Here is a 17,024-nt window from a genome sequence, read left to right as displayed (position 1 = left end):
TTAATTCCTCATTTATTTTACTGAAAATGGAAACATTTATACTTAAAAAAATTAATCTGTTCCTTAGTATTTCCATACCATTTTAACAATATGAGATGGGAAATTAAACGTCTCAGTGTGGCCATAAAATTTGCTCAGGAAACTAAGAAAAATCACAAATATTATTTAAATCAGAGATTTACTGAAACACTAAATGAAGATTCTGTTCTACACATTGCTTAATGATTAGTAATCGAACGCATTGAAAAGGACAAAGCACTTAAACATGAAGCAGTGATCGTATACAGTCTTTCCCCATTACTTTTAGTGAGTCTGGAGCCGTTTTAGCTGAATAGAAATAAGTGTTCAATCCAGACTTTGTTGGAAGGTTTCCTTAAAGAACCTGGCAAAAAATTTACAAAGGATGCCAAAGAACGATTTTTGTCCTTACATGAGTTCTCGCAATAGATTTCTTGTGTAGTCTTCATAATGGACTGAGCTATATTTGCATATGGATATGTTTAGTATCCTCTGGCTCCTTCTCCTTCACTCTTCTTCCCCTTTAGTTTTTGGTGCTTGACTTTCTTAGCTGGAGGATGATGGGACACCTGATTCAGGTACTTGGGGATCATTGATGTTGTGGCCACCGGTCTGCAGAGTATTTGGTCAATGTCATAGATGGGCTGGCTTTCTAGATCATTACCAGCTGTATCTAAGGAGGCTTGTTTCTTCAGTTAAAAGGAGAAAAAAACATATTAGAGATTTTTTTATTACTGTAGTTCAAATTAAATTTGTTTTCTGGATATATACACTTAAACTCCAAATACCACATATTAGTTATTTATGCAAAGAAAAAGTTACTGTAGATGAAAGGTATAAATGCAGAAGAAATGCTCTTTTTTATATGCCCTTGTATAAGGTTATAGCGATCATTATCACCATCGGCAAACATTTAATAAGTACTTTCTGTGATTAGAGCATTCTGCTGGGAGGAATTATTTGAATATTAGTAAAATATTTTCCTTTACTAAACAACCTTAAGGTATAATGTGATAAAGTCATAGTAATTTTATAAATATCTAATTGTTGTGAAGGTCAATGAGCTTTTAAGATTGCCTCAAAATATGGTGTCACTGGCAAAGTGGGAAATTAGTTTAAGAGTGCTATTTTCCAGAAAGTTATACTAAAATTAGAAATTAGTTTGCAGTCCATTAAAAAAATACATGCCGACTTTTGTATACTTAGCTTTCTTAGACAGATCGGGAAGGGATCTAACAAAATGTCGTTCCATATCCTTAATTTTATGGATCAGGCAGCTGAGAAAGATACAGTGACTTACCTAAGGGCCCAGACAGATACCTTCACTTCCTATGCATTCTATTCACTGTAGCTCACTACTTTCTTGGTGTGTTTCGTAACTTAAAATAATCGATCTAAAATTAACAGGTTATTTTAAGGACCTTCTAATTGAGTACACCTTTGCTGAACACCTGACATATGCAAGAAACTGCTACATGCTGGGGATGAATGGTGGAAATTGGGGAGGTTATGAAGAAGAATAAGACATGGTTCTTTCTCTCAAAGAAGATGATAATCTTATCTTTTAAACTCTTTGATATTCTATAACTATTATTATTTGCATCACTAATTCACCTTTTTTTTGTGTTTCTTCCATTTTAGCCACAGGTAATGAGCAGATAAAACAGACAGGATTGAAAAGAGAACTTGTACTAAAATATAAATAAGATGTAAAAGACACTGAAATATATCCGTACTAGCAAAATTGCAGCATAGTTTGTTCAGAGGGTAAGGTAGACGGTGAGATGGAGAAGGCTTAACTTTCAAATGATGTGTTTCTTCTGGAAAAATCTCCCATCCAACCTTTGTCCAGGTAGTACCATCACAAATGCAGAAACTCTCCCTGAAGAAGCAGAGAAACAACAGAGGAAAAATCAGGGATAGTCCTTGAGAAGGCATCTTTCTTTCTCAAATGGAAAAAGCATTTATAGTCAAAAATTGGTTACAGACAGAGCAGAAATGCCCTGAGTATTAGTTAACATGGTGTTCCAGTCAAAGCACTGAAGATACTTTTACTGGTCAGCAAAATATACACTGATGATCACTGTAACATCATCAGTCATAGTGATTCAGGGATAAATTCAGTGATGTCATAGAGAACCACACTGGACTGAAAAGGTGTTGCCTAGCCAATCACCTTGGATTTCTTAGGAACACTTTTTCTTGTTTTTTTCCAGAATAGTTTGAGCCTCTTCAGTTTTCTGAAAAACAAATACTTTACTAATATTTTGCTAGCTAATAAATTTAAATTGTAATTATCTTAATAGAATTTCATGGAAACAACTTACCTATATCCTTTCCAACCCTTTTTTTTTTTTTACATCTTTATTGGACTATAATTGCTTTACAATGGTGTGTTAGTTTCTGCTGTATAACAAAGTGAATCAGCTATATGTATACATATATCCTCCCAAATCCCCTCCCTCTGCATCTCCCTCCCACCCTCCCTATCCCATCCCTCTAGGTGGTCACAAAGCATGGAGCTGATCTCCCTGTGCTATGCGACTGCTTCCCACTAGCTATCTATTTTACATTTGGTAGTGTATATATGTCCATGCCACTCTCTCACTTCGTCCCAGCTTACCTTTCCCCTCCCAGTGTACTCAAGTTCATTCTCTATGTCTTTATTCCTGTCCTGCCCCTAGGTTCTTCAGCACCATTTTTTTTTTTAAGATTCCATATATATGTGTTAGCGTACAGTATTTGTTTTTCTCTTTCTGACTTATTTCACTCTGTATGATAGACTCTAGGTCCACCTCACTACAAATAACTGAATTTCGTTTCTTTTTATGGCTGAGCAAAATTCCATTGTGTATATGTGCCACATCTTCTTTATCCATTCATCGGATCTTTGTCCATCCATGTTGATGGACAGTTAGGTCGCTTCCATGTCCTGGCTATTGTAAATAGAGTTGTAATGAACATTGTGGTGCATGACTCTTTTTGAATTGTGATTTTCTCAGGTTATATGCCCAGTAGTGGGATTGCTGGGTCATATGGTAGGTCTATTTGTAGTTTTTTAAGGAACTTCCGTACTGTTCTCCATAGTGGCTGTATCAATTTACATTCCCGCCAACAGTGCAAGAGGGTTCCCTTTTCTCCACACCCCCTCCAGCATTTATTGTTTGTAGATTTTTTTTTTTTTTTTTTTGTGGTACGTGGGCCTCTCACTGTTGTGGCCTCTCCTGTTGCGGAGCACAGGCTCCGGACGCGCAGGCTCAGCGGCCATGGCTCACAGGCCCAGCCACTCCACGGCATGTGGGATCTTCCCGGACCGGGGCACGAACCCATGTCCCCTGCATCGGCAGGCGGACTCTCAACCACTGCGCCACCAGGGAAGCCCAATTGTTTGTAGATTTTTTGAAGATGGCCATTCTGACTGGTATGAGGTGATACCTCATTGTAGTTTTGATTTGCATTTCTCTAATGATTACTGATGTTGAGCATCTTTTCATGTGTTTGTTAGCAATCTGTATATCTTCTTTGGAGAAATGTCTATTTAGGTCTTCTGCCCATTTTTGGATTGGATTGTTCGTTTTTTTTTGATATTGAGCTGCATGAGCTGCTTGTATATTTTGGAAACTAATCCTTTGTCAGTTGCTTCGTTTGCAAATATTTTCTCCCATTCTGAGGGTTGTCTTTTCATCATGTTTACAGTTTCCTTTGCTGTGCAAAAGCTTTTAAGTTTCATTAGGTCCATTTGTTTATTTTTATTTCAATATCTCTAGGAGGTGGGTCAAAAAAGATCTGTGATTTTTGTCATAGAGTGTTCTGCCTATGTTTTCCTCTAAGAGTTTTATAGTCTCTGGCCTTGCATTTAGGTCTTTAATCCATTTTGAGTTTATTTTTGTGTATGGTGTTAGGGAGTGTTCTAATTTCATTCCTTTACATGTAGCTGTCCAGTTTTCCCAGCACCACTTATTGAAGAGGCTGTCTTTTCTCCATTGTGTATTCTTGCCTCCTCTATCAAGATAAGTTGACATATGTGTGTAGGTTTATCTCTGGGCTTTCTATCCTGTTCTATTAATCTATATTTCTGTTTTTGTGCCAGTACTATACTGTCTTGATTACTGTAGCTTTGTAGTATAGTCTGAAGTCAAGGAGGCTGATTCCTCCAGCTCCGTTTTTCTTTATCAAGATTGCTTGGGCTATTCAGGATCTTTTGTGTTTCCTTACAAATTGTGAAATTTTTTGTTCTAGTTCTGTGAAAACTGCCATTGGTAGTTTGATAGGGATTGCATTGAATCTGTAGATTGCTTTGGGTAGTATAGTCGTTTTTACAATGTTGATTCTTCCAATCCAAGAACATGGTATATGTCTCCATCTGTTTGTATCATCTTTAATTTCTTTCATCAGTGTCTTATAGTTTTCTGCAACAGGTCTTTTGTCTCCTTGGGTAGGTTTATTCCTAGGTATTTTATTCTTTTTGTTGCAGTGGTAAATGGGAGTGTTACCTTAATTTCTCTTTCAGATTTTTCATCATTAGTGTATAGGAATGCAAGAGATTTCTGTGCATTAATTTTGTATCCTGCTACTTTGCCAAATTCATTGATTAGCTCTAGTAGTTTTCTGGTAGCATCTTTAGGATTCTCTATGTATAGTATCATGTTATCTGAAAACAGTGACAGTTTTATTTCTTCTTTTCTGATTTGGATTCCTTTTATTTCTTTTTCTTCTCTGATTGCTGTGGCTAAAACTGCCAAAACTATGTTGAATAAGAGAGGTGAGAGTGGGCAACCTTGTCTTCTTGTTGGTCTTAGTGGAAATGCTTTCAATTTTTCACCATTGAGAACAATGTTGGCTGTGGGTTTGTCATATATGGCCTTTATTATGTTTAGGTAGGTTGCCTCTATGCCTACTGGAGGGTTTTTATCATAAATGGGTGTTGAATTTTGTCAGAAGCTTCTTCTGCATCTGTTGAGATTATCATACGGTTTTTCTCCTTCCGTTTGTTAATATGGTGTATCACATTGATTGATTTGCGTATGTTAAAGAATCCTTCCATTCCTGGGATAAACCCCACTTGATCATGGTGTATGATCTTTTTAATGTCCTGTTGGACTCTGTTTGCTAGTATTTTGTTGAAGATTTTTGCATCTATGTTCATCAGTGATATTGGCCTGTATTTTTCTTTCTTTGTAACATCTTTGTCTGGTTTTGGTATCAGGGTGATGGTGGCCTCATAGAATGAGTTTGGGAGTGTTCCTCCATCTGCTATATTTTGGAAGAGTTTGAGAAGGATAGGTGTTAGCTCTTCTCTAAATGTTTGATAGAATTTGCCTGTGAAGCCATCTGGTCCTGGGCTTTTGTTTGTTGGAAGATATTTAATCACAGTTTCAATTTCATTACTTGTGACCAGTCTGCTTTTATTTTCTATTTCTTCCTGGTTAAGTTTTGGAAGGTTATGCTTTTCTAAGAATTTGTCCATTTCTTCCAGGTGTCAATTTTATTGGCATATAGCTGCTTGTAGTATTCTCTCATGATCCTTTGTATTTCTGCAGTGTCAGTTGTTACTTCTTTTTTTTAAAATTTATTTTATTTTATTTATTTTATTTTTGGCTGCATTGGGTCTTTGTTGCTGCACACGGGTTTTCTCTGGTTGCGGTGAGCGGGGGCTACTCTTCGTTGTGGTGCACAGGCTTCTCATTGTGGTGGCTTCTCTTGTTGGGAGCACGGGCTCTAGGTGCGCGGGCTCAGTAGTTGTGGCTCACGGGCTCTAGAGCACAGGCTCTGTAGTTGCTCCGCAGCATGTGGGATCTTCTCGGATTAGGGCTCGAACCCATGTGTCCTGCTTTGGCAGGGGGATTCTTAACCACTGTGCCACCAGGGAAGCCCCTGTTACTTCTTTTTCATTTCTAATTCTATTGATTTGAGTCTTTTCCCTTCTTTTCTTGATGAGTCTGGCTACCAGTTTATCAATTTTGTTTATCTTCTCAAAGAACCAGCTTTTAGTTTTATTGATCTTTGCTATTGTGTCCTTCATTTATTTTTTTATTTATTTCTGATCTGATTTTTATCATTATTTTCCTTCTGCTGACTTTGGGGTTTTTTTGTTCTTCTTTCTCTAATTGCTTTAGGTGTAAGGTTAGGTTGTTTATTTGAGATTTTTCTTGTTTCTTGAGATAGGATTGTATTGCTATAAACTCCCCTCTTAGAACTGCTTTTGCTATATCCCATAGGTTTTGGGTGGTCATGTTTTCATTGTCATTTGTTTCTAGGTATTTTTTGATTTCCTCTTTGATTTCTTCAGTGATCTCTTGGTTATTTAGTAGTGTGTATTGGGGTGTGTGTGAACTTACTATGCTTTTAGGCAGCCTCTCTGCTAATGGGTGGGGTTGTGTTCCTGTTTTGCTAGTTGTTTGGCATGGGGTGTCCAGCACTGGAGCTTGCTGGTCGCTGAGTGGAGCTGGGTCTTAGCCTTGAGACGGAGATCTCTGGGAGAGCTCTCGCTGATTGATATTACGTGAGGCTGGGAGGTCTGTGGTGGCCCAGTGTCCTGAACTCGGCTCTCCCACCTCAGAGGTTCAGGCCTGACACCCGGCCAGAGCACCAAGACCCTGTTAGCCACACGCTCAGAAGAAAAGGGAGGAAAAAAAGAAAGAAAAATAAAATAAAATAAGCTATTAAAATTAAAAAATTAAAAAACTAATAAAAAAAAAGAGAGCAACCACACCAGTAAACAAATCCACCAATGATAACAAGTGCTGAAAACTATACTAAGATAAACATAAAAATCGGAAACTAGTCTGTTGCATACAGCAAACCCCAAGTCTACAGTTGCTCCCAAAGTTCACGGCCTCAATTTTGGGACGATTTGTTGTCTATTCAGGTATTCCACAGTTGCAGAGTATATCGAGTTGATTGTGGAGATTTAATGCACTGCTCCTCAGGCTGCTGGGAGAGATTTCCCTTTCTCTGTTCACACAGCTCCTGGGGTTCACCTTTGGATTTGGACCCGCCTCTGCATGTAGGTCGCCTGAGGGCGTCTATTCTTCGCCCAGACAGGAGGGGGTTAAAGGAGCAGCTGATTAGGGGGCTCTGGCTCACTCAGGCTGGGGGGAGGGAGGGGTACAGTAGTTATAATTCGAATGTGGGGTGAGCCTGTGGCAGAGGCTGGCGTGACGTTGCAATAGCCTGAGGTGCCCCGTGTGTTCTCCCAGGGAAGTTGTCCCTGATCCCAGGACCCTGGCAGTGGTGGGCTGCAAGGCTCCCGGGAGGGCAGGTGGGGATAGTGACCTGTGCTTGCACATGGGATTCTTGGTGGCTGCAGTAGCATCTTTAGCATTTCATGCACGTCTCAGGTGTCTGCGCTGATAGCCGCGGCTTGCGCCTGTCTCTGGAGCTCCTTTAAGCAGCGCTCTTAATCCCCTATCCTCACGCACCAGGAAACAAAGAGGGAAGAAAAAGTTTCTTGACTCTTAGGCAGGTCCAGACTTTTTCCCGGACTCCCTCCCGGCTAGCTGTGGCGCACTAGCCTCCTTCAGGCTGTGTTCAAGCAGCCAACCCCAGTCCTCTCCCTGGGATCCAACCTCCGAAGCCCGAGCCTCAGCTCCCAGCACCCACCAGTCCCGGCCGGCAAGTGAGCAGACAAGCCTCTCAGGCTGGTGATTGCTAGTTGGCAGCGATCCTTTGTGCAGGAATCTCTCCGCTTTGCCCTCTGCACCCCTGTTGCTGTTCTCTCCTCTGTGGCTCCGAACCTTACCACACATCCCCCCCCCCCATCTCCACCTGTGAAGGGGCTTCCTAGTGTGTGGAAACTTTTCCTTCTTCACAGCTCCCTCCCAGAGGTGCAGGTCCCATCCCTATTCTTTTGTCTCTGTTTTTTCTTTTTTCTTTTGCCCTACCCAGGTACGTGGGGAGTTTCTTGCCTTTTGGGAAGTCTGAGGTCTTCTGCCAGCATTCAGGAGGTGTTTTGTAGGAGCTGTTCCACTTCTAGATGTATTTTTGATGTATTTGTGGGGAGGAAGGTGATCTCCACGTCTCACTCCTCTGCCATCTTGAAGATCCTCCCCAACCCTTTTGAAGTATGGTACTTTCACATCTACTTACAAAGTAGCTATAGCTGTTATCATTTCATACAACCTAGCATCTGCTTCTGTTTTTTTCATTCTGGAATGTCCTTCCCTTCAAATAGTCAAGCAAATGCTGAGGCCCTCCCCCTTTTGACCTATATCTTTTTGGTGGCAATGTGGTACTATCAGGTAGTGGGTGAGGGGTGGGGAATTTGGCGTGGTAAGTGAAAAAGAGATGGTGAGGCTGCATGGTATATGATAAGAAGGTGACACAGACTCTGCCTTTAAGGAACCTACAGTCTAGACGTAGAAGCAAAAAACTACAAGACAGATTAAACTCAGAGCTAAATCAGATTATAATCATGTCACAATTGATAGAACAATGAGATCTACCTGGGGGAATTAGGAGTTTCACAGAAGTGCATTTTAAAGTAAGCTTTGAAGAATGAGTAGAATTTTGGTGGGTGGCAATGCAGAGAGGGCATTTTAGGTTGAGGAAACATAATAAGCAAAGAAATTCTGTGTAAACCTTTAGACAACCATTTATAAATATTTATTGAGCACCTCCTATGTGCTAAATACCGTTCTAGGAGCTGAGAATACATACACAACTAGGCATAAAACAGTCTTTATGTTTATGGAGTTTACTTTGTGGTAGGGAGACACAGAAAATAAAATTATCTAAATCTATGTATCTATGCAGTGTTACGGAGAAAAATAGAGTGGTAACGGGGTTATGAAGTTGCCAGCAAGTGAGAGTGTGTTATTTTATAGAGGGCAATCAGGAGAGGCTTCTCTGTTAAGGTGATGCTCGAGCAGAGACCTGAGGAACTGAAGGAGTGAGCCTGGGAGCAGAGGGAACAGGGGGTAAATAATGGACAGGGTCTCTGGATGAATGTTGCAAGGGATGAAGCTGGAAAGTTAGTTTGTGGCTAGATAGATCTTGGAAGGCCCCACATTTTATTCAGTAGTCAATAGGGAGTCATTTACAGAGTTTTGAGGAGAGGAGTGACATAATAATAAACTTATTGAGTGCTTTACTGTGTGACAGGCACTGTGTCAAGACGTCTGCATGCATTATACTATAATACATTGTGTTTAATTCTTACAACAACCCTATGAGGATGGTGCTATAATACTTCCATTTTCTAGATGGAGAAACTGAGGTTAGTGGGGTTAAGATATTGCTATGGTCTGAAAGTTTGTGTTCCCCCAAATTCATATGTTGAAATCCTAATGCCCAATGTGATGGTATTAGGAAGTGGGGCCTTTGGGAGATGCTTAGGACATGAAGGTGGAGCCCTCATGAATGGGATTAGTGTTCTTATAAAAGAGTCCCCACAGAGTTCCCTAGCCCCATCTACTATGTGAGGGCACAGTGAGAAGGTGCTGGCAATAAAGGAAGAGGGTTTTCATTAGACTGCAACCATGTTGACAGCTTGATCTTGGACTTCCCAGCCTCCAGAACTGTGAAAAATAAGTTTCTGTTGTTTATAAACTACATAGTCTGTGGTATTTTGCAGCCTGAATGCAGTAAGACAGCTATGGTGGCATTAAGAGGATGCTTGCAGTAAGCTCCTTTCTCTACCACGCTACCCCAAATAAATATATGCTGTTAGTAAAATCGGTGTGCTTATTATATAAATGCAGTTCTATGACAAGTCCCTTAGTCCCCTCTTCCAGCTAATTCCTCTGCTAAACTTCATCCTGTATTGAAATTCTGGGGCCACTACTGACTCCAGGTCACCCAGCTAGTGGAGCCAAAACCTAAACCTTGGATTCCAGTTTAGGGAATTAATTCTGTTTGCAACATGAATGGTGGGTTTGAAGCTGTGACTGACAAAACTATTCAGCTGCAAAAACGTGCTGTCTTTCATGAAAAAGGAAGGATGACTCAGGCTGGAGCTGCAGGCCAAGAGGATGGAGCCTTACACCACAGATGATTATCCCCAGGCTTTGATACCTAATAGAATTTGCCCTGTGGGATTTCAAAATTACTTGGGAGTGTGGTGACTCCTTTTTTCCTCTAATTTCTCACTTTTGGAATGGCATTATCTATAACTGTTGCTCTGTGCCTGTCCCACCATTGTATTTTGGGAGCAGAGAACTTTGTTTTCTAGTTTCACAGGTCTACAGATGGAGAGGAATTTTACCCCAAGATAGATGGATCATACTAATGTCTCATGCATACCTTGTTTAGATGATGAGATGAGACTTTTGAGCTGATGATATTTTAGATGAGCATTTGGACATCAGTTGATGTTGTAATGGGTTGAAACTTTTGGATGTTGGCATGGGGTAAATGTATTTTGCATGGGGGATATGTAGGAGTTTTGGGAGGTCAGAGGGCCGACTGTGGTAGGCTGAAAAAAGTCTGCCAAAGATATCTAGGTTCTAATCCCTGGAACCTGTGAATGTCACCTCATATGGGATTTTGCAGATCCTTAAATTAAGGATCTTCAGATGGGGAGATTATCCTGGATTATCCCGGTGGGACCTAAATGTAATTACAACTGTCTTTATTATAAGTGAGAGGCAGGAGATTTGACACAGAAGAGGAGAAGGTGATTTTTTTTTTTTTTTTCCCTCTGTACGCGGGCCTTTCACTGCTGTGGCCTCTCCCATTGCGGAGCACAGGCTCCGGACGCGCAGGCTCAGCGGCCATGGCTCACGGGCCCAGCCGCTCCGCGGCATGGGGGATCTTCCCAGACCGGGGCACGAACCCGCGTCCCCTGCATCGGCAGGCGGACTCTCAACCACTGCACCACCAGGGAAGCCCAGGAGAAGGTGATTTGATGATGGAGCTAGACATTGGAGTGGTGTAGTTTGATTGAAGATGGAGGAAGGAGGCACAGCCAAGGGGTACAGGCTGCCACTAGAAGTTGAAAACAGCAAGAAAATAGATTCTCCCTTCAGAGCCCCCAGAAAGAATCTCCCCTGCCAACACAATCAGCTAAACTGATTTCAGGCTTTTCGCCTCTAGAATTGTAAGGGGATAAACTATAAACTTGTGTTGCTTTAAGCCACCAAATTTATGGCAATTTGTTATAGCAGCCACAGGAAACGAATACATCAATTGTTAAATTAATTTGAGGCTAATCTACCATTTACTATAGTCAGTTGTTCTGTCTAAGAATATGGTAAAGCTTTCCATTTACTTGAGTCTTTTATTTCTCTCAAAGTGTTGTAATTTTGTTTAAACAGGTCTTGCAAATTTTGCAACGTGTGCTATAGAGAATGGAATTATTTTAAACACTTTTTTTTTTTTAAAGAGGGAAGCTATTTGAATTTATTTTGAAGGATAAAGAAGGGTAAAGCAAGTGACAGTTTTTCTCTTGGAAATGTTTTTTGTTACTTTCCCCAGAGTAGGTATTTTGATAGACTATAGTCTCTTTGGTATCGGGTATCACATTTTATGTTTATTTGCTCTTTAAAAATTTTAGCGCAGGGCTTCCCTGGTGGCGCAGTGGTTAAGAATCCGCCTGCCAATGTGGAGGACATGGGTTCGAGCCTTGGTCCGGGAAGATCCCACATGCCGCGGAGCAACTAAGCCCGTGCGCCACAACTACTGAGCCTGAGCTCTAGAGCCCGCGAGCCACAACTACTGGAGCCCGCGAGCCACAACTACTGAAGCCCGCGCGCCTAGAGCTCGTGCTCCGCAACAAAGAGCAGCCCCCGCTCAATGCAACTAGAGAAAGCCCGCACGCAGCAACGAAGACCCAACGCGGCCAAAACTAAATAAGTAAATAAATTAAAAAAAAAAAAAAATTTTAGCGCAATTCTAGGAATACAGTGAGTGCCCCAAAGTGCTGTGCTAGTTGAATGTTATCCTTTTGAAGTTCCCCAAGGAAAACAACTGCAACAAATCTCCTATACAGTCTTTATAAAACTCTGGAGATATAAATGTACATTACAAGCATGTAATGTTTGTCATGCATATTTTTTGGTCTTTGTCTTATTAATATGCATTTTACTGTTCTATTCTTTCAGATGCAAGGCTGGCGCTAAAAAAATATATCGCAAATGTCTCTGCAATTGTTACAGATACAGCAAAGGGACCAGGGAAGCTTTTTAAGGAAGACAAGGTACTGCATTGTGATTATAGTTTGCTCTGAAGTCTTCCGAGATTTTTGCCTTGTATCTTTAATTTCTACACTAATGCACTAGAGGTAGGTAGCGGTCCTCACTGCTCTCTTCTCCCTCCCTTCCTTCATTTATTCCTTTTTTTTTTTTTTTTTTTGCGGTACTCGGGCCTCTCACTGTTGTGGCCTCTCCCGTTGCGGAGCACAGGCTCGGACGCGCAGGCTCAGCGGCCGTGGCTCACGGGACTAGCCGCTTCGTGGCATGTGGGATCTACCCGGATTGGGGCACGAACCCGTGTCCCCTGCATCGGCAGGCGGTCTCTCAACCACTGTGCCACCAGGGAAGCCCTTTATTTTATTTTTTATTTTTTTGCATATACATTTATTCGTGTCTCTATATTATTACAAACTATAGAGTAATGAACATCTTAAATCAGATATCAGCAGTTTGCTGCTCATGTGCAAAGAGATGGTTCTGCAGTGCAAATTGAGAGGTTTTCAGTGAGGTGAAGCTCTTTTTGCATTTCTTGCACTTTCTTCTGTGAACCACCTGAGAAAGAATAAAATATCCTCGGCATTGCCCGTGGAGTTGCATGCAGCTCATACCATCCACCCGTTTTTTTCCAACCTTTGCAAACACTTTTCTTTATCACAGGCTCATTGAAAATAAAGAATTAGGGAGAAGGTGTAGACTGGCCCAAGGCTTCATGACTCTAGATTATCAGTTTCTTTATACGCACATTCCACTAATGTTAGAGCTGCACTGTCAGATATAGTAGCCCCTAGCCATATGAGATTATTTAAATTAGAATTAATTAAAATTAAATAAAATTAAAAATTCAGTTCCTCAGCCACTTTTCTAGTGCTCATTGGCTATGTATGTCTAATGGTGACTGTATTGGACAATGCAGATACAGAACATTTCCATCATCACAAAAAGTTCTGTTGCACAGTGCTGGTTTAGAGTTACTATATAGAGTTTTATTTTTAAATAAACAAGTGGAAGGTAAATTCTTTGTTACTGTCTCTAGAATACCATCCTCAATGCATGCCGTATAAAAAATGAATGGCTGGAAACCCATTTAGAAGCTTCCATTAATGAGCTTTTTGAGCAGAAACAGCAATTGGAAGATATTGTGACTCCTATCTTCACAAAAATGGCTACACCACGTAAGTTTTGGATAAAAATGGTTTGAGTGTCAGAAAAGATGAAAATTAGGTTCAATGTTGTTATTTCTGAGATAATCTGATTTCAACAATCTTCACTAAGTAGCCATTAACCTTGTTACAGGCACTAATCTATAACTCAGTTTCATTGAGTTACAATATTAATAATAAAAATAATGACAGAGTTATTTCTACAGAGAATGTCTAGTACTAATCTTATTACCATCATTAATCATTTAATTTTATGTAATTTACTATAGTTTTGACCAGTGATTTTCAACCAGGAAGACATGTCCTTCAAGGAGATAGAGCGGCAGAATTTGAAAAAAACATTTTCAGTAATGTAACTCTATAGTTTGAAAAACCTATTGTGGGAATACTGTCCTGTCAGTGGAGAAGGTGCACTGTCAGAATCTTGGTGGCAGGTGTACCTAAGATTTTAAAAATATCAGCTTTATTGAGATAGAATTCTCATACCATAAAATGCACCATTTAAAAAATGAAAAATTCAGCGGTTTTCAGATTTATATAATCATCACCACTGTCTAATTTTAGAACATTTTACCAGCCCGAAGAGACACACCGTATCTGTTAGTAGTCACTGCCCATTCCTCCCTTCCACAAGTCCCTGGCAACTACTAATCTACTTTTTATCTCTATGGATTGCCTGTTCTGAACATTTCAGAGATAGATCATATAGTCTGTTGCCTTTTGTATCTGGCTTCTTTCGCTTTGCATAATGTTTTTAAGGTTTATCCATGTTGTAATATGTGTCAGTATTCCTTTTTATCGCTGAACAATAGTCCATTGTATGGATTCAACTTTATCCATTCATTAATTGATGGACACTTGAGTTTCTACTATTTGACTATTATAAATAATGCTGCCATGAATTTTTGTGTACAAATTTTTGTGTGGCCTCATGCTTTCATTTCTCTTGGGTATATATTTAGGAGTAGAATTGCTGGGGTCATATAGTACCTCTATTTCTGACCTTTTGAGGAATTGCCAAACTTTTTCCAAACTTCCATTCCCATAAGCAATATATATGAGGATTCCAATTTCTCCACATTGTTATCAACATTTGTTATTATCTTAAAAAAATTTTTTTTAGCTGTTCTAGTGGGTATGAAGTAACTTAATGTAGTTCTGATTTGCATTTCCTTAATTACTGGTGACGTTAAACATTTTTTCAAGTGCTTACTGGCCATTTGTATATTTTCTTTGGAGAAATGTCTCTGAATCTTTTGCCCATTTTTAAGTTGAGTTGTCTTCTTATGTTTTTAATTGAAGTATAGGTGATTTATAATAATATATTAGTTTCAGGTGTACAGCATAGTAATTCAATATTTTAATAGAATTTAAAGTTACTACAAAATAATGGCTACACTTCCCTGTGCTGTTCAATATATCTTTGTTGCTTATTTATTTTATGTGTAGTGGTTTATATCTCTTAATCCCCTACCCCTATCTTGCCCCTCCCATCTTCTCTCTCCCACTGGTGACCACTAGTTTGTTCTCTATATCTGTGAGTCTGTTTGTTTTGTTATATTCATTTGTTTTATAAAAATTTTTTAGACTCCACATGTAAGTGATAACATAGAGCATATGACTTTCTCTGACTTATTTCACTAAGCATAATACCCTCTAGGTCCATCCATGTTGTTGCAAATGGCAGAATTTCATTCTTTTTTATGGCTGAGTAAACATACATATATAAACACACACACACACACACACACACACACACACACACACACACACACGCCCCCGACACATCTTCTTTATCCATTCATCTCTTTGTTTTGCTTTGTTTTTTTGGTTTTATTTTTGGCCATGCCAGTCAGCTTGTGGGATCTTAGTTCTCCAATCAGGGATTGAACCTGGGCCCTGGCAGTGAAAGCACCAAGTCCTAACCACTGGGCCACCAGGGAGTTCCATATCCATTTATCTCTTGAGGGACACTTAGGTTGCTTTTATATCTTGGCTGTTGTAAATTGATGCTGCTATGAAAATTGGGATGCATGTTTCTTTTTGAATTAGTGTTTTCATTTTCTTCAGATATACACTCAGGAGTGGAATTGTTGGATCATATGGTAGTTCTATTTTTAGTTTTTTGAGGAATCTCCATACTGTTTCCACAGTGGCTGCACCAATTTACATTCCCACCAACAGTGCAAGAGGGTTCCCTTTTCTCTATATCCTTGCCAACATTTGTTATTTATGGACTTTTTGAAGATGGCCATTTTGACAGGTGTGGGGGGATAACTCATTGTGGTTTTGATTTGTGTTTCTCTGATGATTAGTGATGTTGAGTGTCTATTTGTATGCCTGTTGGCCATCTGTATGTCTTCTTTGGAAAAATGTCTGAATTTTGAAAAATTCAGGTCTGCCCATTTTTTAATCGGACTTTTTGGTTTTTTGATGTTGAGTTGTCTGAGCTGTTTGTATATTTTGCATAAAAACCCCTTGTTGGTTGCATCATTTGCAAATATTCTGTAGGTTGTCTTTCCTTTTTGACCATGGTTCCCTTTGCTGTGCAAAAGCTTTTAAGTTTAATTAGGTCCCCTTTGTTTATCTTTGCTTTTGTTTCATTTGCCTTTGGAGACAGATCCAAAAAATTATTGCTGTGATTTATGCCAGTGTTCTGCCTATGCTGTGTTCTAGGAGTTTTATCATTTCAGATCTTACATTTAGATCTTTAATCCATTTTGAGTTTATTTTTATATATGGTGTGAGAAAATGTTCTAATTTCATTCTTTTATATGTAGCTGTCCAGTTTTCCCAGCACCACTTATTAAAGAGGCTGTTTTTTCTCCATTGTACGTTCTTGCTTCCTTTGTCATAAATTAGGTGACCATATGTGCATGGGTTTATCTCTGGGCTCTTTTTTCTGTTCCTTGATCTAATTTTCTGTTTTGTGCCAGCACCATGCTGTTTTGATTACTGTAGTTTTGTAGTATACTCTGAAGTCAGGGCATGTGATACCTCCAGCTTTGTTCTTTTTTCTCAAGATTGCATTGGAAAATTGGGGTATTTTATGGTTACATATAAATTTTAGTATGATTTGTTCCAGTTCTGTGGAAAGTGCCATTGGTATTTTGAGAGAGATTGCATTAAATCTGTAGATTGCTTTGTGTAGTGTGGACATTTTAACAATATTAATTCTTCTAATTCAGGAACATGGGATGTCTTTCCATTTCCATTTATCATCTTCAAATTCTTTCATTCATGTTTTATATTTTCAGAGTATAGGTTTTTCACCTCTGAGGTTACAGTTATTCCTAGGTTTTCTTAATGCGATTTTGAATAGGATTTTAAACAGGCTTGTTTTCTTGCTTTCTCTTTCTGATAGTTCATTATTAACATATGGAAAAGCAACAGATTTTTGTACATTAATCTTGTATCCTGCAACTTTACTGAATTCATTTATTAGTTCTAATAGTTTTTTGGTGGAGAATTTAGGGTTTTCTATATAGAGTATCTTGTCATATGCAAATAGTGTCTTCATGTCAAAGAGTGTTTTTCTTATGTTTTCCTCTAAGAGTTTTATAGTGTCTGGTCTTACATTCAGGTCTTTAATCCACTTGAAGTTTATTTTTGTGTATGGTGTTAGAGAGTGTTCTAATTTCATTCTTTTACATGTAGCTGTCCAGTTTTCCCAGCACCACTTATTGAAGAGGCTGTCTTTTCTCCACTGTATGTT

At 39.4% G+C, this 17,024-nt stretch overlaps 2 protein-coding genes across 4 annotated transcripts in view; one reads left to right on the top strand and one right to left on the bottom strand.

The window, feature by feature from the left end:
- Nucleotides 1–17,024, top strand: part of ANKRD45 (ankyrin repeat domain 45) — a 61,649-nt gene that overhangs the window by 21,898 nt on the left and 22,727 nt on the right. For all 3 annotated transcript variants that reach the window (XM_060034108.1, XM_060034118.1, XM_060034111.1), the window contains exons 4-5: nucleotides 12,060–12,154; nucleotides 13,183–13,321. In XM_060034108.1, coding sequence (XP_059890091.1) covers nucleotides 12,060–12,154; nucleotides 13,183–13,321 — 234 coding nt within the window. The remainder of the gene's footprint in view (nucleotides 1–12,059; nucleotides 12,155–13,182; nucleotides 13,322–17,024) is intronic.
- Nucleotides 501–1,956, bottom strand: TEX50 (testis expressed 50). Its single transcript, XM_060009610.1, has 2 exons — nucleotides 1,635–1,956; nucleotides 501–715 (listed from the first exon to the last, which is right to left on the bottom strand). Exons 1-2 carry the CDS (start codon nucleotides 1,954–1,956, stop codon nucleotides 501–503), a joined length of 537 nt encoding a protein of 178 aa, XP_059865593.1.

The sequence above is a fragment of the Delphinus delphis genome, chromosome 1 (assembly GCF_949987515.2).
Source record: "Delphinus delphis chromosome 1, mDelDel1.2, whole genome shotgun sequence".
Lineage (NCBI taxonomy): Eukaryota > Metazoa > Chordata > Mammalia > Artiodactyla > Delphinidae > Delphinus > Delphinus delphis.
The sequence above is the reverse complement of the archived record's forward strand: the minus strand, read 5'-3'. Positions and strand labels throughout refer to the sequence as shown.

What these genes read in the sequence shown, in the direction of transcription:
- TEX50 (XM_060009610.1), bottom strand. Translation starts at nt 1,956, where the DNA reads ATGCCTTCTCAAGGACTATCCCTGATTTTTCCTCTGTTGTTTCTCTGC. An exon ending in ATGGAAGAAACACAAAAAAA is followed by an intron (nt 716 to 1,634) that starts AGGTGAATTAGT and finishes TTTTCTCCTTTT; the next exon opens with AACTGAAGAAACAAGCCTCC.